The sequence below is a fragment of the Neopelma chrysocephalum genome, unplaced genomic scaffold (genome assembly GCF_003984885.1).
Source record: "Neopelma chrysocephalum unplaced genomic scaffold, ASM398488v2 Primary Assembly neopelma1_182672, whole genome shotgun sequence".
Classification (NCBI taxonomy): domain Eukaryota; kingdom Metazoa; phylum Chordata; class Aves; order Passeriformes; family Pipridae; genus Neopelma; species Neopelma chrysocephalum.
In genome coordinates, this window is record NW_020938058.1 from 27617 (window position 1) to 53093 (window position 25477).

The 25477-nt window shown below is 58.8% G+C and overlaps 1 protein-coding gene across 1 annotated transcript; it reads left to right on the forward strand.

The window, feature by feature from the left end:
* The first annotated feature begins 91 nt into the window (after window positions 1–91).
* On the forward strand, window positions 92–24699 carry LOC113962563 (hexokinase-2-like). The gene is made up of 17 exons (XM_027673324.1): window positions 92–154; window positions 8770–8932; window positions 15302–15450; window positions 15709–15828; window positions 17901–17996; window positions 18142–18241; window positions 18551–18734; window positions 19576–19731; window positions 19867–20100; window positions 20308–20612; window positions 21242–21390; window positions 22091–22210; window positions 22302–22397; window positions 23174–23273; window positions 23359–23542; window positions 23809–23964; window positions 24447–24699. The coding sequence occupies exons 1-17, from the start codon at window positions 92–94 to the stop codon at window positions 24682–24684; spliced, it is 2613 nt and encodes an 870-aa protein (XP_027529125.1). The 3' UTR covers window positions 24685–24699.
* Window positions 24700–25477: the final 778 nt, after the last annotated feature.

Genomic DNA, 25477 nt, shown 5'->3' on the forward strand with positions numbered 1-25477 from the left:
GGGGAAGCTCCTCAATGAGCCCCATTGGCGCGGGGAGCGCGCGGCTGCCGGGGCCGCTCCGCACCTCCGCTCCGCACCCTCCGCGCCCGCCATGATCGCATCCCACCTCCTCGCATACTTCTTCACCGAGCTCAACCATGACCAGGCGCAGAAGGTGAGCGGGGCGCGGGGCGAAGCGCGGGGAGCTGAGGAGGGGGAGAGGATGGGGAGGGGGGAAAAGCGAGGGAAAAAATGGAGAGGGGCTAAAGGCGAAAAGGGAAAAGTGGAAAGGGAAAAGGGAGGAGAAGGGAAAGGGGGGAAAAAAGGGAGAAAGGGGGAGAGAGGGGGAAAGAAAGGAAAGAAAAGTTGAAAAAAGGGTAGGGAAAAGTTGTTAAAAAAAAAAGGAAGGAGGGAAAGAGACGGGGGGAGTGAAAAGGGAAAAGGAAAAAGGAAAAGAGAAGGGAGAAAAAAGGGAGAAGGGAAAAAAGGGGAAGAGGAAAAAGAATGAAGGGGAAAGGAGAGGGGGGAAAAGTTAAAAAAAAAAAAGAAAAGAAAAGAAAGGAGGGGAAAGGTGGGAGGAAAGAAGAAAAAAGGAAAAAAGGGAAAAAGGGGAAAAGGAGAGGAAAAGAGTAAAAGGAGGGAAAAGAAGGAGGGAAAAGTTAACAAAAAAAGTAAACGGGAAAAAAAAAGAAAAAAGGAAAAAGGGAAAAAAGACAAAAGCATTAAAAAGGGGAAGAGGAGGCACAGGGGCTCGGGAGCGAAGGGGAACCGGGGCGCAGCGGGCCGGGGGGGCGGGCGGAGGCCCCGGCGCTGCCCGGCCGGGGCCGCGTGCGGTACGTGCTCGGCTGCGGGACCCCGCGTGGCCGGGCGGGCGCAGGGGGAGGAGGGGGAGAGCAGCAGCAGCAGGAGGAGGAGGAGGAGGAGGAGGAGGAGGAGGAGAAGGGGGGGGATCTCTGTGCCTCTCCCCCGCCGGAGCCGCGACCCCCGCGGCCGCCGCTCGCAGCACGTGTCGCCGCTTCCCGCCCGCGCGGAGCGGCCGCGGAGCATCCCCGGAGCCGCTGCCCCCGCTCCGCCCCGTGCCGAGCTCCGAGCCGAGGCCCCCGCGGCGAGCGGGGTCAGCCCGGGGCACGAGCCCGGCGGTGGCGTTGGCACCTCGGGTCCCCTCGCCCGCGCTGTGCCCCCCGCGCCGGACCGCGTGTGTGCCCCCCATCCCTGCACTGACAGCGATGGAAAACCCCTTCCTGCCTCCCCATCCCTTCATCTCGGGGTCTTGAACCCTTAATTTTGGGGGCCCGAACTCCCCGAGCCTGTTCCCAGACCGCAACCCCGAGCGGCAGCGTCCCGTTGGGATGCACGGAGAGTTCACGGAGTGTTCGTCACCCCCAATTCCCGAGCTCAGGCACTGGAAAAGCGCAAGTGTTCCTGCTCTCCTATGGCTCGCGGGGTAGCCGGCCTTTGTCTGGCCAGGACAGCGCTTAGACTGGGCTTAATAAATTATTCCTGGAAAAAAATGCTGGACGGGAGAGTGTGCTGAGGGTCGGGCTCTTCCCGCAGGGCTCCACCGGCATTTGGGACATCTGGGAATAGGGCAGAGAGGGCTTCGGCTGTGATTCCTGAGGTCGGGAAGTGGTCAGGATTTGCTGATTTGAGTGTGAGGGGGTCGGGATTTGCAAATGTTGCCATAAAAAAAGGAGGAAAATGCTTAGAGAGCCCTCGGATAACCCTGGAGACGCCACCGGGGGAAGTGAAACTCGCCACGTTGGCCCTTCGTGGGCGCTGAATAGGAAGGAAAACAAGGCAGAACATTAAAAAAAACCAACCCCAACCTAAACAAAGTGCAGGGAAAACTTCCCAACGCAAAACTATCCTTAAGGAAATATGGGCTCGGCTTCTCCCTCTGCTCGCCAGTGGCCCCGGGGTTGTGCAACAGCCAAATCCACGGGAAGGGATTGTGTAACCCGACGGCAGAAATAGGCCAGCGGCAGAGCCCGGCTCCCGGCTCCAGGCTGCTCACGCCTTCCTTATCGGGAACTGGGAATAATGGAGAGGGAGGGCTTGGACGAAGGAATTCGGCTTCGTTACCCAGCGAGAAAAGGGTGTGCAGAGCCTGGGGGACCGGCTTCACTTCCCTCCCGGCTCCAAAACGGTTGTTGAGATGGGAGGGAGGAAAAAACCATCCAGGAGCCGCCGGTGTGAGCTCGGGATGCTGTGGGAGACAGCGCTGCCCTCCCAGCCGCCTCCACAACTGGATTTCTCTGGGATATTTTTAAACAAATTCCTGTGAATCCTCCCGGTGAGGCAAAGCTGGGAGGGAGCACGGAGCTCAGCTCGGCTCAGGGAGAGGGCAGAGGGGGGAGCAGCCAGCTGTCCAACCTGGCTGCTTCCACCAGGGACGTACAAAGTATTCCTGATTTATAAATCTTCCCAGGCAAGGTGGGGGTTCCCCAGCACAGGGAGTTGTAGGGGGTGAAATTCTTGGAAAGCTGCGATTTATTTGGTTGGGTCTTTTTATCAAACCCAGAATTTGAGACTATATTTGGGGGAAAAATTGCGGGTGGAAGCCTAGGATGTGTTTTCCCTTTGGATCAGGCAAAAAAGGGGCTCGACTGGGGGAAGAAAGTGCCTTTTCCAACATCTGTGGTTTGTGTCCTGCTCAAGGCCTTGAAAATAGCCTCAATAATAGGATTTTTCTTCCCGTTCTTGCCACGGAGCAGCTTTACCTGCTCCCCTGCCCACCCTGGGGGGATGTTACCTACATCCCCAACACCTCCTGCCCTTTTCCTGGCTGGAAAGTGGGTTGTCTGGACTTATCTAACCCCCAAGGGATTGTGCAAACTTTAATTAACCTCAGCAGCGTCCTTTGAGATCCCGGCTTGAAAGTTTGCCGCTGCTGAACCGCGTTCCCTTGGGATGTGCCGGCTCACACTGGGCTTCCTGGTCCCTCAACCTCATCCTGTCATGCAACAGGAGTGGGAGTCGAGCGTCTCCTATTCCTCATCCCTCCTTCAAAAGAGGGAAACACTGGCAATGGGGTTAATTTTCCTGGATTTGTGGCTGTTTCCAAGCAGGGGCAGGTTTTCCTTGTTTTGTTTTTGGGTTTTTTGTTTTGTTTTTGGGTTGTTTTTTTTTTTTTTTTTTTTTTAATTTTATTTTTCCTTTGCCAAGGGATTAGTTTTATCCAGCTGATTCCTCCCTGGCTGCCTCTGTGGCTGTGGGAGCGGCACCCATGGCAAATTCCTGGAAAACCAACTTAACAACTTCCCTTAAGGCTGCCAAGGTCGGTGTCAGGACTTCGCACCTTTGGGAAGTTGCCTGGTGTCCCCTCACTCCTCCCTCCCTCACCAGAACTGCCCAGCCTCAGTTTTCCCTCCACAGTGGGATGCTCCCAGCAACCAAAGGGGGATTCTTGGCACCAGCAAGGCCTTCCCATCCAGCATCCGAGCGGAATGCTGCTCTGATCCCTGCCCTGGAGACCTTCGGGGTTTAAAACAGGGGAGGAGCAGGACGTGCGGGCAGGGAGGTGCCTCGAGGGCCGGTGGGAGCCGGGAGCAGTTGGGTGTCTCCAAGTCCAGAGCGGGAAACCAGAGTGTTTTCCTGGTTCAAGTGGGTTTTTGTGGGGCTGTGGAGCAGTGGGGTCACCCAAGAACGGGTCGGCGGATGCTCCACCGCGTGACTTCCTCGGCGGGGGTGCCCGGCTCCTCCTCCGGCGGGGATTCAGCTGCCGGCCCGGGGGTGAGGGTGAGGATGGGAGGAACCGGCCGAGCAGGAAACATCTGACTCACTCAGCTCGAGATGACTCCGGGCGTGTGTCATCCGAGGCTCGGCCCTGGTGGGGAGGGCACGTGGGGCTGGATGCGGCGCGGAGAAGCCGAAGGACGTGGGTGCCATTGGGGTCAGGGCTGGGGGAGGGTGGGTGCAGCCCAGCATCACCCCTGTGTCACCCACGGGAACCCGGGGAAGGGGACGAGCCAGTTCCCTGCGCTGAGTCACCCGGGGTGGGAAACCCGGGGCAGGGATGGGCAGCGCTGGTGTGCAGAGGGCAGGGACCGAGGACGTGGCACAGGGTCTGTCCTGGGGCAGGGAACAAACCCTGCCCAGCGCTGGACGCCTTCACCCTGCAGCCTCTGCTGCTCCCTCTGCCTCGGTTTCCCCGGATTCATCACATCCCACCGCAGATCCGGGATGGGAGCACAGCTGGTGCTCACACAGCATCCCCTGCTCAGAGAAGCACAGAGGGAGTCAGCATTCCCTAAAACTTCAGGGGTTCCTGCAAAACAGCATGTTTTAAGTTAAAAACTGTGACAGGGAGGGAAGTAATTTAAAGAAAAGATAATTCCCAGGAAAAATGTCCCTGGAGGGAGGATTGACAGCACACACGGTGGGTTTGAGGTTCTCCAGCCTTCCCCAAACTTGAACGCCACTCCATTGTTCTCACACACGACAAATGTTTGGCTTTGCTGCCAAAAAGGAAAAGAATTCAGTCCATAAACCAGCCAACTTCTCCCAGTGTTCTGCTTTTACTTAAGACTCTGCCTGAGTGAGGCACATCCAGCTGACAAATCCAGCGGGGAGGTGCCGGGGGTTGGGCACACGTGCTCCCGCTCCGGCTCTTGGCAGGCACGTGCCTTTGGGAAAGAATTCAGAGTAAAATTAAAACTAAAAGCAAGCAGCTTCCCCTTCCTGGAGCCTGGGATCATTAACGGGAAAGATGTACCAGAGACCTTATTGCATGAGAACAAACCTCCCCGGGCTCTTCCCCTTCTCGGGGACACTGGCGGGGCAGGAAATGGTTGCGCGGTGCCGGAAGCGCCGTCACGCCGCATTTCCATCATCACCCACAGCAATCCTGCCCTGGCTCCCCCTGGGCCCCCCTGGGCCCCCCCCAGCACCCATGTAAAGTAAACAACAAGTAAACCAAGGAATTTAGAGAATCATGGAATGGTTTGGGTTGGAAGAAACCTTGAAGCCCATCCAGTGCCACCCCTTGCCATGGGCAGGGACACCTTCCACTAGCCCAGGTTGCTCCAAGCCCCGTCCAGCCTGGCCTTGGACACTTCCAGGGATGGGGCAGCCACAGCTTCTCTGGGGAACCTGTGCCAGGGCCTCCCCACCCTCCAGCCAGGAATTCCTTCCCGATATCCCATCTATCCCACCCTTTGTCAATGTGAAGCCATTGTCTCTTGTCCTGTCATTCCAGGCCCTTGTCCAAGTCCCTCTCAGCTTTCTTGGGCCTCTTTAGGCACAGGAAGATGCTCTAAGTTCTCCCCCGAGTCTTCCCTTCTCCAGGCTGAACACTGCCTGCTCCTTTCCATGGATAGTGGCATTGAATTGGAATTAAGTTATTCACAGACTAATTAATATTTCCACAGCACAGACCCCTTGGGGTCCAGCACCTGATTAAGAGGAGTCTTGATGTGTAAAACACCATCCAGCCACGATGCTGCTACCAGAGCTGTGAGTTTCCAAAGCCAAAGCTGATTGTTGGGTTGCTTTAAGCTCACCTTGGCTCAGCTCAGCTCGGCTCAGCTCAGCTCACACAGCAACAAAAATTGGGCAACTCGAGGTTTCTTCAGCTGCAGGACGGGCAGACCTTTCCTGGGGTGTCTGTGCAGCTGGGATGGGCGACTTCTCCAGCATCTGGCCTGGAAACGAGCTGAGCCTTGGAGACAGCCCTGAGCCAGGAGATAGGGATTCGCTGGGTTTTGGTCCCAAAATGTGGCATCGAGCTCGTTACAGAGCAGCAGCTCCGTGATCCGGTGCTTCAACACAATGTCCTGGGCTGGAGCACACCCAGCACCTCCCAGCCTCCATCCCTTCCCTCTGCCTTCAGTTTGTTTAGATTTCCTTCAGGAAACACTATTAGTCAGGCTGAAAGCTTTCCAGAAATTCAATTGCCCTGTCCTGGATCCTAACCTAGTGACTTTATTTGTTTGGAATTGGCAATCCAACCCAAACTGTTCCATGAGCTTCAAAAACAATAAACAACTGAGAGGGTGTTTTTGTTTTGAAAGATGCTGTGGCTCTGGTGCTGCAGGCTGAACTCCCCCTGTTTTATCCCATCCTTGCAACGATTTGAGGGGTGCTTGGAATAACAAAGCAGGACATGGGGCTGGGAATCTTTGGGAATGACGGTGGCCATGGCTCTTCCTTGGTGGGGGCCAGGCACAGCCCAAGGTGGTCTCGCTGGGGAAGGAGCTGTCCTGCAGGGTGTCCTGACCTGCCTTAACTGCCAAGTGGGGCAATGTCTACGTTGGGAGAAGATGATCCAGGTCTTAGAGGGCTTTGGAGATTAGAGGAAGGTCATCCTGTTCCTCAGGCTGAGGTTATTCTAGGTACACTGGAGCCTGGAGGACATGGGGGACGTGCTGAGCAGTGCCTGTCCTGGGGGAAGAAGGTGAAACCTCTGGGTGGTGTCCCTGTGCTGTGATTTGGGGGTGGTGGGTTGTGCACTGCAGCATCTTCACTGCTGAGGAGCACCTGAGCTCCCAAAGCTCCCAACTTCCCTGGGATGAGACCTTCCCTGGCAGGGGGAAAAGCAGCAGAGTGACAGATGGGGGAGAAACACCAGTTTGGGCAAGGGTGAGGTCTGTGGTGTGGCAGCCAACTGCTGGGATGGGGACTCCTCACTGGGACTCTACTGCTGGGATGGGGGCACCTTGTTGGGACCCCTCCATCAGGATGGGGACACCCCTCTGGGAACCCACCCCTGTGATGGGGACACCTCGCTGGGACCCCACTGCTGGGATGGGGACCCCTCAGTGGGACCCCATCCCCACTCCCAGTGGTGCCACCAGGACCCCACAAGCACCAGAGGCTGCTGGGCAGGGATGAGGCTGGTTGGGGTCCTTGCTGTGCCGAGGGCAGGTCAGTGGCTCCTGAGGACTTTGGGGAAGGTCTCCATGAGCTGGGATAACACTGTCTGTATCTCCTGGGATAATGATCTCTCTCCCAGCATAACTCTCTCTCCAGCTTACCCCTAAGAATTGGGGTTGGACTGTCTCTCCCGGGTTGATGGTGTTGGGATAACCCCCGGGATAACTGCTGGGATAACCCTCGGGTAACCCTTGGCGCAGCTCGGGGGCAGGTTTCCTACCCTGGGGCTGGCACAGAAGTGAGCTCCAGCTCCTGGAGCTGGGAGAGGAAAGGAGAGAGTGGAGGTGAGCTGGGGCAGTAGGGCAAGAGTGACCAGTTAACCAGTTAACTGGAGGTTACTGGTGCCAGTAACCAGAGCCTCGGTACATGGCAGGGAATTTTCAGCAGGTGAAAGCAAATAAGAGGGGAGGGAGGAGTGTTTGACTTTCCTGCTGCTGGGGTGGATAAGGAGAGGCTGGTAAACAGCTGGCACCGGGAAACCTCCAGGTTTCCTTCTTCCTGGCCTTTCCCTCCTGTCTGCCGGGTCTCCCAGCTCCCAATTGCTGGGAAAGAGCTGAAAACACCAGGAGAAGTGAGGAGGAGGAGGTTTTGCCCTTCACACCAGTAAGGATGCTGCTGCCCTGGGGATGAAGCATCTCTCCTGGAATGTGCTGGGCCAGGCCTCCCTCCATCCCCTGACCTCCCTCCATCCCCTGACCTTCCTCCATCCCCTGACCTCCCTCCATGCTCAGACCTTGCCGCTGGGATCTCAGTTCCCAGATTTCCAACAGAGCTGCGGGTGGGGAAAAAAGGGATGCGCTGGAGCATCCTGAGCCTGAAACACAGGCAGCCCAAACCACAGCAGGGCTGTGTTGTGCAGCCCGGGGTCTGTGAGCGAGGTCACGCTGGGGCGGGTGCAATTAGTCGCCCACAAAATGCCCATTTCCTCCAGCGCAGCCCCATAAAGCACAACCCGAGCCCGCTTCCGCTGCCCCGCCGTACGTGCCTGCAGACAGGTGAGCGCGCGGGGTGGAGTTTTCCTCTTGACTTCTCAGGGCTTGCAGCTGCCCTTTAATTAATTTTAAGTGAAGCTAATTGAAGCAGGGCATCGTTTGGGAGCGGGCAGTGTCCGCCTCTCCCGTTCCCTGCTCCGGCCCGGCCGCACGGACACGCACGGTCAGGGCCAGGGAGGAATCTTTCCATGCCTTTCTTGGGGAAGGCAAGATGCTTTGATGCCATTTATGGAAGGAGCTGGGCTTCTGCATATCCCCAGCTCAAGGGTATAACTATTTCCAGGAGCAGGGGGTGGATTTCTTGCCTCTCTGGCCGTGGCACCCACTTGTGTCACAGCAGCACCCACTTGTGTCACACAGCGTGGTTTGCTCAAGGGGGTTGAGTAGTTCTTGGCTCTTGGGGTGATCTCAGCTGCAGAGAAATGACGGGGCAGTGGATTCCTCCCTGGGGGTCAAGGTCAAGGCGCGTTGGTGCCGTGGCGTGGGAAGGGCTCCACACCTGAAAACCTCCATCCCTGACCTCCTGACTCACTCCTGAGTTTGAATTCCTGCTTCTGTAGCAACCTGTTTGGGTGTCTGTGGGTGACTGAGCGGGAAGATGCTGTGGAGCATCAGGTGCAGCTCAGGGTTTGGCATTCCCAAGCGGTCTGGGAAGGGGGGCAGCTCCTTGGAGAGTAGCCCTGGATGGTTGGGGAGAGTAGCAGTGGTGGGTGATTCCTGGGATGAGCTGTTCCAGCAGTGCTGTGTCGGTGATGTGCCACTGGTGCCACGTCCTGCGCCCTGGGATGGGTCATGACCTGCTCCCGCCCTGCTCCTTCTGTCACCCCCAGGAGAGGGGCTGGCCACTGTCCTGAGCGTGTCCTGGAGGTTGCGCCCCTGTGCCCATGTCCCCACCTGACCTTTGGGCTTTATCTCCCCCTTTCAGGTCGACAAGTACCTGTACCACATGCGGCTCTCCGATGAGACCCTCCTGGAGGTGTCCCAACGTTTTGAGAAGGAGATGGAGAAGGGGCTGGGGGCAGAGACCAACCCCACCGCCTCCGTGAAGATGCTGCCCACCTTTGTCAGGTCCACCCCGGATGGGACAGGTACCGTGGGAGGGGAGATGCTCCCGGGAGAGCAGAGGGAGGGCAGGAACCACCCATCCTCATGGCACTGCCCAAACAGGGATGGCACCATAGCCACCTTCTCTGCTGGTCCTGGGGGCTTCCTCCTGCTCCGGCTGAGCAGGGGACAGGCCTCATTCCCCCTCTGCTGGCACTGGAGGGGCTCCCAGTTCCCGCTGGAGGGAGGGAGGGTGGGAAGCTGCCCTGGTGTGCCCTTGCTGGCAGGACAGAGACAGTCACGGGTCCGGCTCATCAGATTTCATGAGCAGTGAGGCGGCAGCGCTGCCAGCGCTGTCTGAGAGCCACCAGGGCCGGCAGGAGCAGGGGCTCTGCAGGCTCCTCACAATGGGCCTTTCTGCCCACTTCCCATGCCCAAGGCACGCTCTGGACAGCCACATCCCCAGCTTGTCCCTTTCAGCCCAAAAAACCACCTCCTCCGGCATCCAGAGGGGAAAGTTCCTTGTTGCCTCTCCCAGCTCGGTGTTCTGGGAAGGAGCTGATCTCCATCCCTGCAGCATCACCCCTTGCCCATCAATGCACCCAGGACCCACCAAGTGCTCCGAGCTGGTGGAGTGCTCCTGGCTGCTGAAGGGAAGGAGGGACGGAGCCCTCAGCAGCTGGAGCTGCCCTGGCTCCACATCTGGGATGGCAGCAGCCCAGGACGAGGCCCCGGGAGGGTCAGTCCTGTTGGATGGAGTTGCTCGGAGCTGGGGTTGCTCCAGTGTTGGCACCTCCATGGGGGTCTGAGAAACCACAGGGGCAGAGGCTGCTGGTCACCAGGAGGAGAGGTGGACAAAGAGGGACAGAGCCAAAAAAACTCGTGACTGCTCTCTGGAGGCAAGGACAGAAGTGCTAGAGTTGTGAAATCACAGAATCACAGACTCATGGAATGGTTTGGGTTGCAAAAGCCCTCTAAGGTCATCAAATCCAACCGTTCCCCCAGTGCTGCCTAGGCCAGCACTAACCCATGTCCCACATGGCTGTTAAATCCCCCCAGGGATGGGGACTCCACCCCTGCCCTGGGCAGCTGTGCCGGGGCTGGAGAACCCTTTCCATGCAGAAACTTTCCCCGATATCCAACTTAAACCTCCCCTGGCACAGCTTGAGGCCGTTTCCTCTTGTCCTGTCCCTTGTTCCCTGGGAGCAGAGCCTGAGCCCCCCCCGACTCCCCCCTCCTGTCAGGGAGTTGTAGGTGGTGACTGGAGGTCTCTGGATCACTGGGCAGTGTTGGGTGTTTGCTGGTGATGTCTCAGTGAGGTCTGGGGTGGGTGGTGGCATCTGGGGTGGAATGGTTTGGGTGGGAAGGGACCTTAAAGATCGTCTCATTCCACCCCCTGCCAAGGACAGGGACACCTTCCACGAGCCCAGGTTGCTCCAAGCCCTGTCCAACCTGGCCTTGGACACTTCCAGGGATCCAGGGGCAGCCACAGCTTCTCTGGGCAATCTGTGCCAGGGCCTCCCCACCCTCACAGAGAAGAATTTCTTCCCAATATCCCATCTAAATCCCACCTTCTTTAGTTTAAAACTCTTACACCTTGTTCTCTCAGTACACCCCCTGCTAAAAGTCTATGTCCACCTTCCTTGCGAGCTCCTTCAACCCCTGAAGCATCTGGGCACCCAGAGCATCCCCTGTGCTCAGCCCCCTCCATGCACCTACACCTGGGAGCTGGACCTGGCTCCCTGCCCCAGGATCGAGATTCCAATCTATTTAAATGTTGGAGAATATTTGTAATTACAGGGACGGCCAGGAGCCGCCCCTGGGCACGGGAACTGGAGCAGCTGAAGGTGCTGGGTGCTGGTGGAGGGCGTGCCAGTGCTCCCAGCACCCTGACCCTGCTGGGAAAGGAGCGATCCCTCCCCGTGCCCCTCCGGGACAGGTCCTTGGCATCCTGCCCTGCATCAGTGCCCCAGCTGACATTTCTCACCCGGGGCGGGGAGAAGGGGGAACGGCAGCATGGAACATATCACTGGAGAGGGTGCTGGGGCAGTCACGGAGCTGCAGCTGCCCAGGGGGGCTGGGAAACAGGAGGGTTTTGGAGCCAAGAGCTGGAGTTCCCTGTCCAGCTCCAGCTGGATCCAGGCTGTGAGCAGCACCAGTGTCTCTGCTCTTGGGTTTCGGAGGGGAGGCTGGAAGGTGCACACGTGCCAAATCCCTGGCACAGATGGTGTGGCAACAGCTCAAGAGGAGCTCAACGTCCAGGGCCATGTCCTTCCTTCTTCCCTTTTTTTTCGAAGCTCCTGGGCAAAGTCTGACTTGGGCTGGGCACCAAGTCCTGCTCCCACCTGCTCCAGGTGCCAGCAGCTGCTCCCACTTCCAGGACAGGCTTTTCCTCTGCTCCAGGCCTGCTCCTAAATGCCAGTGCCATGGGGCTCCTCACCGTCCTCCTGCCACACATCCCTGTCCTTCCCTGCCTCCTGCTGCAGCCCCCATATCTCTGCTGTGGGATTCCACCCCCTGGAAGGCACAGCCAGATCCCACTGCCGGGATCCAGGCGGATGAGAGGCGCTTATGGAAATACAAGGTCACATCTGCAGGTTAAGCCAAAACACAGCCCTGGCTCCCAGCTCTTGGAGGCTTTCCTGTTCCCATGGTGTGTGATAAGAGGGGGGAATTCTGCTTTGGAAGCAGAAACTCTCCCAGTAACAACTTTTCTTGCTTTGCTGGGCTCCGGCACCCACTGGAATGCCGCCGTGCCATGCTGGCACTGAGGTGGTGGGGAAGCATATCCTAAATAAGCTTCTCCTTGGATCCCCAGTGACTCTCCTGAGGGCTCTCCCTGCTCAGGGCAACCACCACCTTCCTCCCTGCTCCATTCCTGCTTTTTCCAGGCTTTGCTGGTGTCACCACATTTCCTCCTCCACGCTGATGTTGACACAAGGATCTTGTGGTGCATCCTCTGTTAAGCTCCAGCAGCTGATAACCCCAGCCTGGAGGTTTCAGGAGGACGCTGCAGGATTTGGGAGTCTAATCCCTGGAAATCTGAAGGGTGGCTCTTGGCAGCACCTTTCCCTTGGCCAGTGGGCTCAGCTCCTGCTGATAGCCAGCTGCCTCTGCAGGCAAACCAGCTCCTCTGGCCTATGGGCTTGAAAGGCTTGGAAAAAAACCACTGTTTTTATGCCCAAAGTCTCGTGGTTGGGGATTTACTGAATTTCCAGCAAGCTTTCCCAAGGAGGCTGTGGCTGCCTCATCCCTGGAAGTGTCCAAGGCCAGGTTGGATGGGGCTTGGAGCAACCTGGGCTAGTGGAAGAGCAAGGGGGTGGAACTGGCTGGTCTTTAAAGTCCCTTTCAACCCAAACCATTCCATGATTCCGTGAACTATCCGGCAGGAGGGTAGGGCTGGTGAGGGGTGGCAGTGGGAAGTGCTGAGGTCAGTGCCTCAACCTTCTCCTGCATCTCCCCTGGGCAGCAGAGCCTGGACCTGCTCCAACTTTTTCTCTTCCTCCTAATTTTTATTTCCCCAGTTTGACCAAGGGTTTCTACGCAGTGGAACTGCAGTCACTGGAAGGTTGTGGTTCCACTGGGGGTGGGGGTTCTGGGGTGACCAACCTCTGAGGTGCTGGGACATGATCCCACACACGCTGCTCCTCTCCCCCGGCCACCTCCTCTGCCCCACGGGAGCACAGGGGTTTTCCCAGGCACTCAACTCTCACCCTTGGGTGGTTTGCCAGGAGCAAGCAGCCCCTGGAATCAGGGCTCCATGTTTGCCCTCCCTGTTTGGCTTGTGGGCTCAGCACCACCCCTGATACCTTATCAGGGGCCGTGGGACTGGGGCCTGGTGCTGGTCCCGGAGCCCATCCCTCAGCTGCACGGCTGCCGTTCTTCCAAGGGAGATTTTGCTGCCTCTTTCCTCCTGCAAAGCTGATCCCCCTGGGACCCCACCCCTTGACCTCATCCCTCGGCCCCAGGCTGCTCGTGCCCCTCTGGTGGGTGCTGAGCAGTGTGAGGGGGATGGGGGTGGTGTGTGGGTCCCACTGGTGAGGGCAGGGCAGAGCTGGTCCCACACGGCTCCAGGGGCCACGAGCCCCTCGTGTGGCTTGGCTGAAGCACCGAGTGTGTGAGGGGTGGGCAGGAGGGCAGGATGGCCCCACCCAGGCTCCTTAGCCCTTTTTTTGTGAGCCTCCTGGGTTCCCTGCATTATCTCCAAGGAGTTGAGCAACCTGTGACCCTCTTGGCTGCAGTGCCCTTATCCCTGGCATATTTATCAGCCCCCTGAGGTGCTTTCCATGCTCTGCCAACGAGCGGAGCGGCATCAGTGCCAATGGCAAGGGGAGCAGGAGCACAGCGTGACCTGTGTGTAGGGCAGAACACAATGCCAGTGGTGCCCAGCCAGGCATCACGTCCAGCTCTGCCCATCTGTGGCTGAGGGGGGTCCCTGTGGTGGCCTCACCAAGGACAGTGGGACAGCCAGGAGCTTCTCCAAGGTTTTCCTGGTGTGTTTTCTGTGTGAAGAGCCACCGTGGCCATGAATGCCCTGTGGCTGGCAGACAGGCTGCGAAAGGAGCTGCCAAACTGGTTTAAACCTCATCCCTGCAAAGGGTCAAGGGGAGGAGGAGGAAGGGGTGTGCAGGGTCTGGCTGCCCCAGCTCGGTGCTCCCACAGCCCCGTGTCCTCCTCCAGCCCCGAATTCTGGCCACGCTGCCTCTCAGAGCTGTGTCAGGGGCGCTGGCTGAGGAGGGAGGAGCTGCAAAGCTCTGACAAGGTCCAGGTTTGGAGTGGTCTGGGGTTATTGGCTCCTGCAGGGGCTGTGGGGCCCCAGAGATAACTGAGGCTTGGCCAGAACCTGTGCAGGGACTCGCTGAACTTCAGCTCTTGTTAAGATAATGGTGTGATAGCCTTGGCACCTCCTTATTCCATTGGCCAGCCCATTCTGGGGTGTCACCTGGGCTGAGGGGACCGTGGCCTGTGCTGGGGGCTGGGCACGGGCTGGTGTCACCACGAGCTGGGCCCCCACTGCCCTGTGTCACCCTGGGGATGTGTGATGGGCTGAGCCCCTGGGTGCTGCACTGACCCCCTGGGTGATGTTCTGACCCCCTGGGTGCTGCACTGGCCCCCCTGGGTGATGTTCTGACCCCTCTGGGACGTTTTTCTGACCCCTCTGGGACGTTGTTCTGACCCCTTGGGTGTTGTTCTGTTCCTTGGGGTGCAGTGCTGACCCCCAGTGCTCCCCCATCCTCCACGTTCTCCATCCACAGCTCTGACCCTGCTGGAGCTGCCCGTGACCCCTGAGCCCTCTCATTCCTCTTCTCCTCGGAGCTCCAGGGGCAGCTTTCCATGGCCCTTTTCCACCTCTCTAAAGCCGCTCCAGCTCGCAGTGGGTCCCGTGCCCCGTTCCCTCGCCCTGGGCCCTCGGAGGGTGACCCCAGGAAAGGCGCCAGGCCCGCTGGAGCCCCGGAGCTGCCTTTTCAGCTGGAGTCACTGGAGATGCCGGCGGCCCCGCTGGCGTGTGCATACTAATAACCCCCGGGTTTTGTCCCAACTGTGGCCCCTTTGTAGCAGCCCCGGCCGGCACAAAGCGGCCCCCGGGCGCCGGGATCGGCCCGGGGGAGCCAGCACAGCACATTTAATGCATTCAGGACTCCGACAGTGCTGATAGAGGGCTTTCCCCAGCCCTCTCCCCACTAAAACAGCCAGCTGGGCGCTTTTCCCGCAGCCCGGGTCCCCAGCCCGGCGAGCTGCCTTGAAAACAAACAGGAGGGGAGACCCTGGGCTCGCCCTTGGGGCTCCCCTCGGAGGAGCCACGTTCCAGCTCCCCCCGGGGAAGGCAGCAATGAGCCCCCGAAGGTCTTTTGGAGTTTCTCCCTCCCTGGTTTCCTGCTTCCACCTTCCCGAGGTGCCAGGAGCACGCTGGATTCCTGGGGCAGGGCAGGGAGCTCGGTAGGAGGGACATTCCCAGATATTGAAAGTTTAGCCAAGCTCTGGTGTTTCCACAGCTGCTCACAGGGTTTAACCCCTTGGGAGGGAGGTTTAGGAGCTTCCACCAAGCATCAGTAGGGTCGGGAATGGCTCTGCTGCCTTTTTCCTTATGGAGCCTGAGGCTGGAGCTCCTCTTCCTGGAGATCGCTGTTGGGTTTCTGGCTGGAGCTGGTGGGATTTATCCTCCCCAGGACATCCATATCCAGCTCAATGGCAGTGCCTTGATCCCCCATCAGCTGTGGGGGTGTCAGGGGTGCAGAGGAGGGTCAGGCCACAGCTCTGATAAAACACCAAACATTATAATAATGATTAAAATAATGAAATATATTTAAAAATCAGACCATATCCTCATACCTGGGAGGTGGCTGGTTAACTCGGGGCTCTGGCAGGGCGAGGACCCTCCAAGCTTACTGGTTTTCCTTGTCCTGGTCCCGCAGAGGACGGGGATTTCCTGGCACTGGACCTCGGTGGCACCAACTTCCGTGTGCTGCGGGTGAAGGTGTCGGACAACGGGCTGCAGAAGGTGGAGATGGAGAACCAGATCTACGCCATCCCCGAGGAGCTCATGCGTGGCAGTGGGGTGCAGGTGGGCACCTCCAACCCCCCCCATCCCCGGGGTCACCCCGGGACCCCTGGATGTGTCCTGGGGTGGGAGCAGGGCTGGGCATCCCCCCCCGGTCCAGCAGGAGCTCCACAGGAGCCCAGTGGATCCTGTGCCAGGAACAAGAATTCCTGACGGCCAGCGTGGGGATGGGTGAGGGCGGGCAGGGGGGTGGGCACAGCTCCAACTCATCCCCTCGGCGTGGGCAGCCCTGGCAGGTCTCACTCTTTACCCTTTTTCCAGCTTTTCGACCACATTGCTGAGTGTTTGGCCAACTTCCTGGACAAGCTGAACATCAAAGACAAGAAACTCCCCCTTGGGTTCACCTTCTCCTTCCCGTGTCACCAGACCAAGCTGGATGAGGTGGGTGAGGGGCTGTGGTGGGATGGGCTGAGCTCTCGCCGGGGGTCCCACAACAATTTAGCTCAGGCTTTTGATTAGTCTCATTGATTTTGAGTCATGTGACCTTTCCTGAAGGGCCTCATCTCTCATTCGAAGCCATTCCCAAGCTCTGAGTGAAGGGAGGTTAAGAACAGCACTGCCCCTTCTTTGTTATGAATATTTTTTGCTGGTGGAATGGCTCTGTGTCTGCACAGTCAGGGACAGAGAGGAGGGAACATTCCTCCAGGGAATGCAGTGCTTGGTGTCACTTCCCAATAATTCTGCTGCTTCTCATCTTCCCCAAACACTCCATAAAATCCCTGTTAAAAGGAACATCAGTGTTTTCTAAGGATAGGTACCAGGTTGTCTTTTTTAAAGCTGCTTGATGAGAGTGAGCAGTGGTCGGTCTCCTCTTTTAGACACATCTTGGCCAGGTTTTCATAGGATCATGGAATGGCTTGGGCTGGAAGGGACCTCAAAGCCCATCCAGTGCCACCCCCTGCCATGGCAGGGGCACCTTCCACTAGCCCAGGTTGCTCCAAGCCCCGTCCAACCTGGCCTTGGACACTTCCAGGGATGGGGCAGCCACAGCTTCTCTGGGCAACCTGTGCCAGGGCCTCCCCACCCTCCCAGCCAGGAATTCCTTCCCAATATCCCATCTATCCCACCCCTGTCAGTGTGAAGCCATTGTCTCTTGTCCTGTCACTCCAGGCCCTCGTCCCAAGTCCCTCTCAGCTCTCTTGGAGCCCCTTTAGGCACTGGAAGGGGCTCTATGGTCTCCCCAGAGTCTTCTGGATTTCTGAATTTTCTGGACTTTACCTAATTTATCTTGAGGGGTTTTCATCTCTTATCCACCAGTGAGCTCTGACAGGGTCCTTGTGCTGAGCAGTTCCCAGGGTCACTGTTTGTGCCAGCAGAGCTCGGTGCCGACGGAGTGAGGGATGCGCTCCTGGAATTGGGGGGGTCGGGGATATGATGTTTCCATGGGATTCCTCCATGGAAATCAGCTTTTCCCGGTCTGCAGCTGAGCTCCATCAGTCCAGGGCACCCAGACGTGCTGAGCACCGCATCCCCCCGTGCAGGCAGGCGGGGAGGGGGGTCCCTCCGGGCGCTGTCAGCTCCGCTCAGCCGCGCCGGCGCTCCCGCCCCGCCGGAGCCGTGACCTCGCTGGGAGACTCAACATCCCGGAGCCCAGTGAGGCACGTGGCCCCTTCCCTGCCACCCACCGCCTCGCGGGGCTCTGGCTCGTGGCGGGGAGGGAGGGCGATGCTTTCCTTGCCCTTATCTCACCCGGCTCCGCAGCGGGATGGAAAGAGAGCGGCTCCATGGAGCGCTGGCGATCCAGCACGTCCTCCCCGGGAGCTGCGGTGGGGCAAGGCTGCTGTGCCTGAGCCACTCTGCAGGGGCAGTGAGGGAGAAGAGCATTAACACTTTCCTCCTGGCAGACATGGGGGCTGTAAAAAAGGAAATTAAAATAAAGAAGCTGCGGGAGGAAGTGTCTGTCCCCCTGACCTTGCCTGGGCTGGGTCGCTCCGTGCCGCAGTTTCCCCATCTCTGAGGCAGGGTTGGTGTCAGCCTCACCGAGGGGCCTGTGCCGGGAGTGTTGCAGATTCCAAATGCAGCCGAGTCCCTTTCCTCCCCCCAAGGCTCAGCTCAGCCCCCGGCCAGGTGGCTGCAGTGGAGACAAACCTGGTGCCTCTGGCTACGGGGGGCTGTGAGCCCCCTACCCTGCAGGGAGAGGTCAAGGAGCATTCCAAGCCCCCCACCCCTCAAAGTTGGGTCAAGGAGCATTCCGTGGACTTGTGAACAGGTTTTGCCCCAGGGTTCCATAAAACCTGGTCACAGGAACCACTTTCCCTCCTGCTGGGGAGCAACGAGCAGGTCTTGTGTTATCTCACGGCCATAAACCTTATCTGACACGGAAACAGGGCTGATGGCGCAGCCGGGGAGCTGATAACGGGGGGGCTCCCCCACAGGGCCCTGTGTCTCTTGTTCTGGCAGCCCCACAGGGTGGGGGTCTCACTCTGAGCCTTCCCTCTGGCTGTTCCCCCCAGAGCATCCTCGTGACGTGGACAAAGGGGTTCAAGTGCAGCAGCGTGGAGGGCAGGGACGTGGTGTCGATGCTGCGCAAGTCCATCAAGAAAAGAGGGGTAAGAGGCTGGGCGGGTGTGTCACCTCCTGGGGCGGTGGGACGGGGGCACACGCATCCCTGGGACAGTGTTCCTGGGCTCCATGGAGGTGTTTCAGTCTGTTTTGTCCGTGTTGGGTCATCCTCTCTCCTTTCCACCATCTCAGGACTTTGACATCGACATCGTGGCCGTGGTGAACGACACCGTGGGGACCATGATGACCTGTGGCTACGACGACCACAACTGTGAAGTTGGCCTCATTGTTGGTGAGTGAGAGCAAGCAGGTCCATCCCTCCAGGAACTCCAGAGGGAGATCCTGTTTCTTGAAAGCTTCAGGGTCTTTTGAGAAAAAAAAAAAGAAGTAAAAAGGGGGATACCAGTGTTGGAAAACCAGCGTTGCCCAATGTCTGTTTGCTTCCCTCTTTGCTTTCTTTGGTGCATTGGGCTGTGGCCAAGTGGGAATGAGGGATAGTGGGAATGAGGGGTAATGGGAATGAGGGACAACGGGAATGAGGGATAATGGGAATGGAGGCAAGGCAGTGTCCTTGCTCACTGTGTCCCCATGTTTGGCCCAGGTACTGGAACCAACGCCTGCTACATGGAGGAGATGAGGCACATCGACCTGGTGGAAGGGGACGAGGGTCGGATGTGCATCAACATGGAGTGGGGGGCCTTCGGTGACGACGGTGTCCTCAACGACATCCGGACGGAGTTCGACTGTGAGATCGACATGGGCTCGCTCAACCCTGGCAAACAATTGTGAGCAGATTCTTGGCTTGGGCTCAGGCTCGTGGTTTGCTCGGCATTGTCCGTCCTCCCATTGCGCCGGAGTTCCTGGGACCAGGGAGGTCATCCCAGCTAACTGGGTCACCATGTCCTCTGCCACCGGAGCGCGGAGGGGCTGTGTCACGAATCGGGGGTGTCCATCCCACCCGCTGCCCTCGTGAGCCGCTCACGTGAACGTGCTGATTCCTGTTCCCTTCTGGCCAGCACTCATCTGCCAGCCCCGGCAAACACCCCCACCTAATGTCCACATCCCAATCCTACAGATCTCCCATTCCCCACATGGCCCCTGGCAGTGTGGGGGGAGCCTGGGGGGACTCTGCAAACAGACTGATCCCCTTCAGGTGTCCACGAGTTCTCCTTGCAGAATGATGGTCATGTCCACAAGGCTTCATATTCTCAGTGATGGGATAAGCTGCTCTGGGAAGGGATTACCTAGATTCCATTTGGGGCTGGGAGGCTGCCAACGGGTTTTCAGGTCAACCTGTGGCCACCTTGTGGCACACACAGCCAAACACACACATTGTTTAGCCTGGAGAAAAGGAGGCTCAGGGGGGATCTTATGGGGGAGGCAGGAGGTTTAGGATGGATATTAGGGAAAATTTCTTCTCTGAAAGGGTGGTCAGCTGTGGAACAGGCTGCCCAGGTGGTGTCACCATCTCTGGGGGGATTTAAAAGCCATGTAGATGTGGCACCTGGGGACATGGGTTAGTGGTGGCCTTGGCAGTGCTGGGGGAATGGTTGGATTTGATGACCTTAGAGGGCTTTTCCAACCCAAACCATTCCATGATTCCATCTCGTGCCTCCCCGTGGACAGGTTTGAGAAGATGATCAGTGGGATGTACATGGGAGAGCTGGTCAGACTCATCCTGGTGAAGATGACCAAGGAAGGGCTATTGTTTGGGGGAAGGCTCACACCAGACCTGCTCACTACCGGCCACTTTGAGACCAGATACGTCTCTGCCATTGAGAAGTAAGTAGGACCCGTGTGGTGTCCTGGGTCCCAGCCCACCCCCTGATACCCCTGGACGGACCCCACTGCGCAGACCCGGCTGTCACACGGCAAAGGTCGGGTTCCCGGGCGTGAACCCTTTCCTTGCCCCGCCAGGGAGAAGGAAGGGCTGCAGAAAGCCCACGAGATCCTGAGCAAGCTGGGCCTGGAGCCGTCGCACGAGGACTGCGTGGCCACGCTGCGCATCTGCCAGATCGTGTCGACGCGCTCGGCCAGCCTGTGCGGGGCCACGCTGGCCGCGGTCCTGCGCCGCATCAAGGACAACAAGGGCGTGGATCGGCTGCGCTCCACCGTCGGCGTGGACGGCTCCGTCTACAAGAAACACCCACAGTGAGTCCGGGAGCTGGTGGGGGCAGGGACGGGGAGCACGGAGGGGGAGCTCAGATCCACTCCTGCCGGCAGCGGGTGCGGCTCGGCGCAAGCAGAGCGTCTCCAAGTGTCCCCCTGAGCACCTCCTTTGGATGCTGGGGGTCCCCAGAGGGTCACTGCCCGTGGTGGCACACTCAGGTCCCGTTTCCTCCCCCTCCTCCTCCACAGCTTTGCCCGACGCCTCCACAAGACGGTGCGGAAGCTGCTGCCCGACTGCGAGATCCGGTTCATCCGCTCGGAGGACGGGAGCGGAAAAGGGGCCGCCATGGTGACGGCCGTGGCCTACAGGCTGGACGCCCAGCACAAGGCCCGGCAGAAGATCCTGGAGCCCTTCAAGCTGAGCCACGAGCAGCTGCTGGAGGTGAAGGAAAGGATGAGGAAAGAGATGGAGAAAGGGCTGGGCAAGGAGACGCACGAGGAGGCGACGGTGAAAATGCTGCCCACCTACGTGTGCTCCACTCCAGACGGGACAGGTGACTATCCTGTGGGTAAACCTGCATGTCTCCTGTGTGTAAGCCCATGTGTGTCCTGCTCAGAGCCAGCATTGCTGCTCCTGATACCCTCAGGAAGGGCTGGATCCTTTGCCATGGCCAGTTCCCTCTTTGTGGTGGGAATGGCACAAACCTGCAGGATGATGCTGGGCAGAGCACGGAGCCTCCGGGACGTTCTGCACCTGACTGCACACAAAGCCTGGCTCTCGCTGTGGTTTTCCCCACAAGCAGGACTCTCCCCACCCTCAGCCTGGGTTGTGCTCCTGGTTCTGTTTGCGGCTTGGGCGAGCACCTGACCTTGGCTTGAAGCCTGTGCAGGTCCTGTGGGGGGTCAGGAGCTGGACTTCAAGGATCCTTGTGGGTCCTTCCAACTCAAGTTATCCCATGGGTTTATGACTCTAAGCCTCATCATTGCCCCAAGTCAGGAGCAAACCTCTCCTCCACCTTCCTACCTGCACCCCCTGTTCCAACCTGCAGCCCCTGGTCTCCGCTCCCACTCACATCTCGGTTTCCAGCTCTCCCAGGAACAGGGCAGATTTGGGTCTGTTCTGTGCCACATTCCGGGTGCTCCATGCTGGGATCTCTCCTGATGATCCTCTCTTGGGTTGCAGAAAAAGGAGATTTCCTCGCCCTGGACCTGGGAGGAACCAACTTCCGCGTGCTGCTGGTGCGCGTCAGGAACGGGAAGCGGCGCGGAGTGGAGATGCACAACAAGATCTACTCCATCCCCGTGGAGATCATGCAGGGCACAGGAGAGGAGGTCAGGATGGGCAGCTGGAGAGGAAAAAGGGGTGTCTTCCCCGGGGTGGCTGGAACAGGGCTCAGCATGGAGCTGATTTTCCAGGGAGCAAAAGCAGGAGTGGGGAAGGCTGGTGCTCTCCTGCCCTTAGAGCGGCGAGTTCTGCCCAAGGCTTTGGAGTCTGGGAAGCTGGAGACTGGTTTTTAGGTTAGAAATGGTGTTATTCCCAGGCATGACTGAACCTCCCTGAATCCCACACACTCCACAAGGGCAGATAAGCATCATCCCCATTTCCCAGATAGGGAAACCACAACACAAGCAGGGAGAGACGTCTCCGGAGTCTTATTTGGAAAGAGTTTTGCAAACCACTCCGGGCAGCGCTCGGGGACTGGGAGTATCTCCAGCAGACGGGCTCTGGGGATCTCTTGCAGAGGGACCAGATTCCTGTGTCACCCCGGGGAAGGTGGTACCTCCCTGCTGGCCCTTGTCCCTCCCAGGGCCCGTGAGGTGGGGTTTTGCAGGGATATGGCCACGTTGTGGGTGGGGAAGAGGGTGAAAAATGGGTTTTTTTGGGTTTGCTCCCCTCCCACAGTGCAGCTCCGTTCAAAGTCCTGGAAATGGATTTGAACATTCCAACAGGCTTGGAATGGGTTGGAATCTCCAGCAGGTTGGGCGGGCTGGGGCTGCGATGGTAACTTCTTCTTTGGCTTTGCTCATCCAGCTCTTTGACCACATCGTCCACTGCATCTCCGACTTCCTGGAATACATGGGAATGAAGGGCGTGTCGCTCCCGCTCGGGTTCACCTTCTCCTTCCCCTGCCAGCAGAACAACCTGGATGAGGTAACCCCCTCCCTCCTGCAGCACCCGTGCCCTGCTGTGCCTCCCCCCTGCCATCCCGGGGGATTCACTGCCGGGTCTTTTCCCACAACAGGGAATTCTCCTGAAGTGGACAAAGGGCTTCAAGGCGACGGGCTGTGAGGGAGAGGACGTGGTGGGGCTGCTGAAGGAGGCGATTCACCGCAGGGAGGTGAGCGGACACGGAGCCGGGAGGAGCCGGCGGCTGCTCCCACATCCCGGCCCTCTTTGGCATCGTTAATTGGCCTGTAAAACAAATTACTGGGCTGAGCTCAGGGCTAATGAGTGTCGGAAGTTTCACAGCCGCCCTTACTCATCACTCGAGGTTGGGTTTTCAGACCCTGGAGCCACGAGCTGGCTCCTGGCCAGGGCTGGAGCAGACTTGTCTGGCCATGGCTTTGGGAGACACGAGCTCCTTTCCTCAGCACAGACCACCCAGAGCTCCTGCCCGGGGGCTGCTCCTGGCAGGGCTGACCCAGCCCCTCTGAACCCGGAGGGGTCTGAGCTCTGAGCCCCCCTGCAGCCGGCTGGGGCCGTGGGATGTCCGTGGAGGTGGGTGGTCATGGAGGACAGGTAGTGATAGGACAAGGGGAAACAGTTTTAAACTAAAAGAGGAGAGATTTAGATTGGATGTTAGGAAGAAATTCCTCTCTGTGAGGATGGTGAGGCCCTGGCACAGGTTGCCCAGAGAAGCTGTGGCTGTTCCATCCCTGGAAGTGTCCAAGGCCAGGCTGGACGGGGCTTGGAGCAACCTGGGCTAGTGGAAGGTGTCCCTGCCCATGGCAGGGAGTGGAACCGGATGAGCATTACAATCCCTTCCAGCCCAAACCATTCTGGGATTCTATGACTCCCACACTCACAGACAAGTCCTTTCCCAGCCGTGGGAGCAGAGGTGGCAGGAATTCCAAGTCCTCCAGGAATAACCCGTGCAATCCCATCCCTCTGCAGGAGTTCGACCTGGACGTGGTGGCAGTGGTGAATGACACGGTTGGCACCATGATGACCTGTGGGTACGAGGATCCCCTTTGTGAAGTCGGGCTGATCGTCGGTGAGGACTCAACTGCCTTTGGGAGCTCGGCTGCCCCGGGGGTGCAGGAGGTGTCTCAGGGCTCTTATCCTGCTCCTCTCCACAGGCACGGGCAGCAACGCCTGCTACATGGAGGAGATGAGGAACGTGGAGCTGGTGGAAGGGGACGAGGGCAGGATGTGTGTGAACATGGAGTGGGGGGCCTTCGGAGACAGCGGGTGCTTGGATGACGTACGGACGGAGTTCGACGTGGCGGTGGATGAGCTGTCCCTCAACCCTGGGAAGCAGAGGTGGGTGGTGGCTTTGGGGGGCTAGAAGGGACCCCTGTTGAGGCTGGGGGTCCAGGAACAGTTCTGGCCCTTGGTGGATCCCGGGGATGATGAGCAGGGCAGAGGCTGGCTTTGGGATACGCCTCGTCCCTCGTCCCTGCCTGCGGAGTGGGGGCTCCAGTGCTGCTGGGCTTGCTCCAGGGGGTTGTGTCAAAGGCACCTGGCAGAGCTGGAATCCCCAGTGTCCCTTCTCATCCTGATGTCCAGCCTCATGCTCTCCTTCCCAGGTTTGAGAAGATGATCAGTGGGATGTACCTGGGGGAGATCGTCCGCAACATCCTGATGGATTTCACCAAGCGGGGGCTGCTCTTCCGGGGACGGATCTCGGAGAGGCTGAAGACCAGAGGGATCTTTGAGACCAAGTTCCTGTCCCAGATAGAGAGGTGAGGCCCAGCAGGCGGGTGAGCACCAGCTGGCAGTCAGAGCAGGGGTAGAGTTTGGGGGAAGCATTCCCAGGGCTGGTGGAAGTCCCAACCCTCAGTCTGGAGCCAGGATGACCCAGGGTGGTGCCACGCAGATAAATCAGCAGAATCCACGTGGTTCTGGCAGCGCCGGTGTGGACAGGCTAGGAGACTGTCTGGGGTTGGCAGAACAGATGCCTCTTTATCCTCTACCCTGGGCAGAGGGGGCCGTGGGTTCCATGGGTGTCACGCTCCAATTCCATGGCTTTGTCCTGAAATAGCCTCCCTGATTAGGATGTGACACCAGGGCCACACCCAGCTCTGAAAGCTGAGGTTGGAGGGGGGGCTGCAGAGCCGCTGTGACCCGAGCCCTGAGTCTCTGGGCTCTGTGGGACGCAGACAGGGAAGGGGAAGCCACACCTCCCACCCGCCCCACCTCCTAACGCTGCCCCGTGTCCTCGCAGCGACTGCCTGGCCCTGCTCCAGGTGCGCTCCATCCTGCAGCACCTGGGGCTGGAGTCCACGTGCGACGACAGCATCATCGTGAAGGAGGTGTGCACGGTGGTGGCGCGGCGGGCGGCGCAGCTCTGCGGGGCCGGCATGGCCGCCGTGGTGGACAAGATCCGCGAGAACCGCGGCCTCGACTTCCTCAAGGTCACGGTCGGCGTGGACGGGACGCTCTACAAGCTGCACCCTCAGTGAGTGGCTCGGGGGGCTGGGGTTGTGTTCCCACCCGGGGCGGTCACGGTGTGCAGGGGAAGGTTCAGGGGTCAGTGGGAGAGGATTTGAGGTGGTTTTGGGACGCGAGGGCTGCCAGCAGCTCACTGACCCGAACTCGAGGCACAGCGAGAGCCAGCTGCTCCCTAAAGGAGGGGGCACCAAGAGAGGTAATGCACCAGGGACCTCCCCCCAGGCCCACCAGAGCTGGTGGTGACCAGGTTCAACCAGGACTCCAAGTCAAGGGGATGGAGCAGGTCTGAACCAAGAGGTGAGGCCATGAGCTGGATCACAAAGGTCCATGGCCACACAAAAATGTGGCCATGCCAGAGGTGAAGGATGGTGCTGCTGGACAGTGGGGCTCAGACAGGGACTAAAACACTGGACTGAGCTTAAATAGGTCTCAGGGGTCCATGGGCAGAGGGAGGCTCTGAAAACCCCCCCAGGTGAGGCTGGTCAGGGCTGTTGAGGTTTATTAGTGCTCTCAGGGCTCAGTGGGACTTGAGAAGGGGCTGGGTTTAGTCCTGAGTGGAGGCACAGCATGGTTGTGTTGTAACTATGGGCTTAGGCTGAAGCATGGAGACTTGGGCTTTCCAAGCCTCATCCCTGGCAGCTCTGTCTCCATCCATCTGTCCATCCAGCCAACTCTTCATCCATCCACCCATCCACCTATCTATCCATCCATCCATCCATTCATCCACCTACCCACCCACCCACCCATCCATCCATCATCCAGCCATCCATCTCCTCATCCATCCATCCCCTCATCCATCCATCC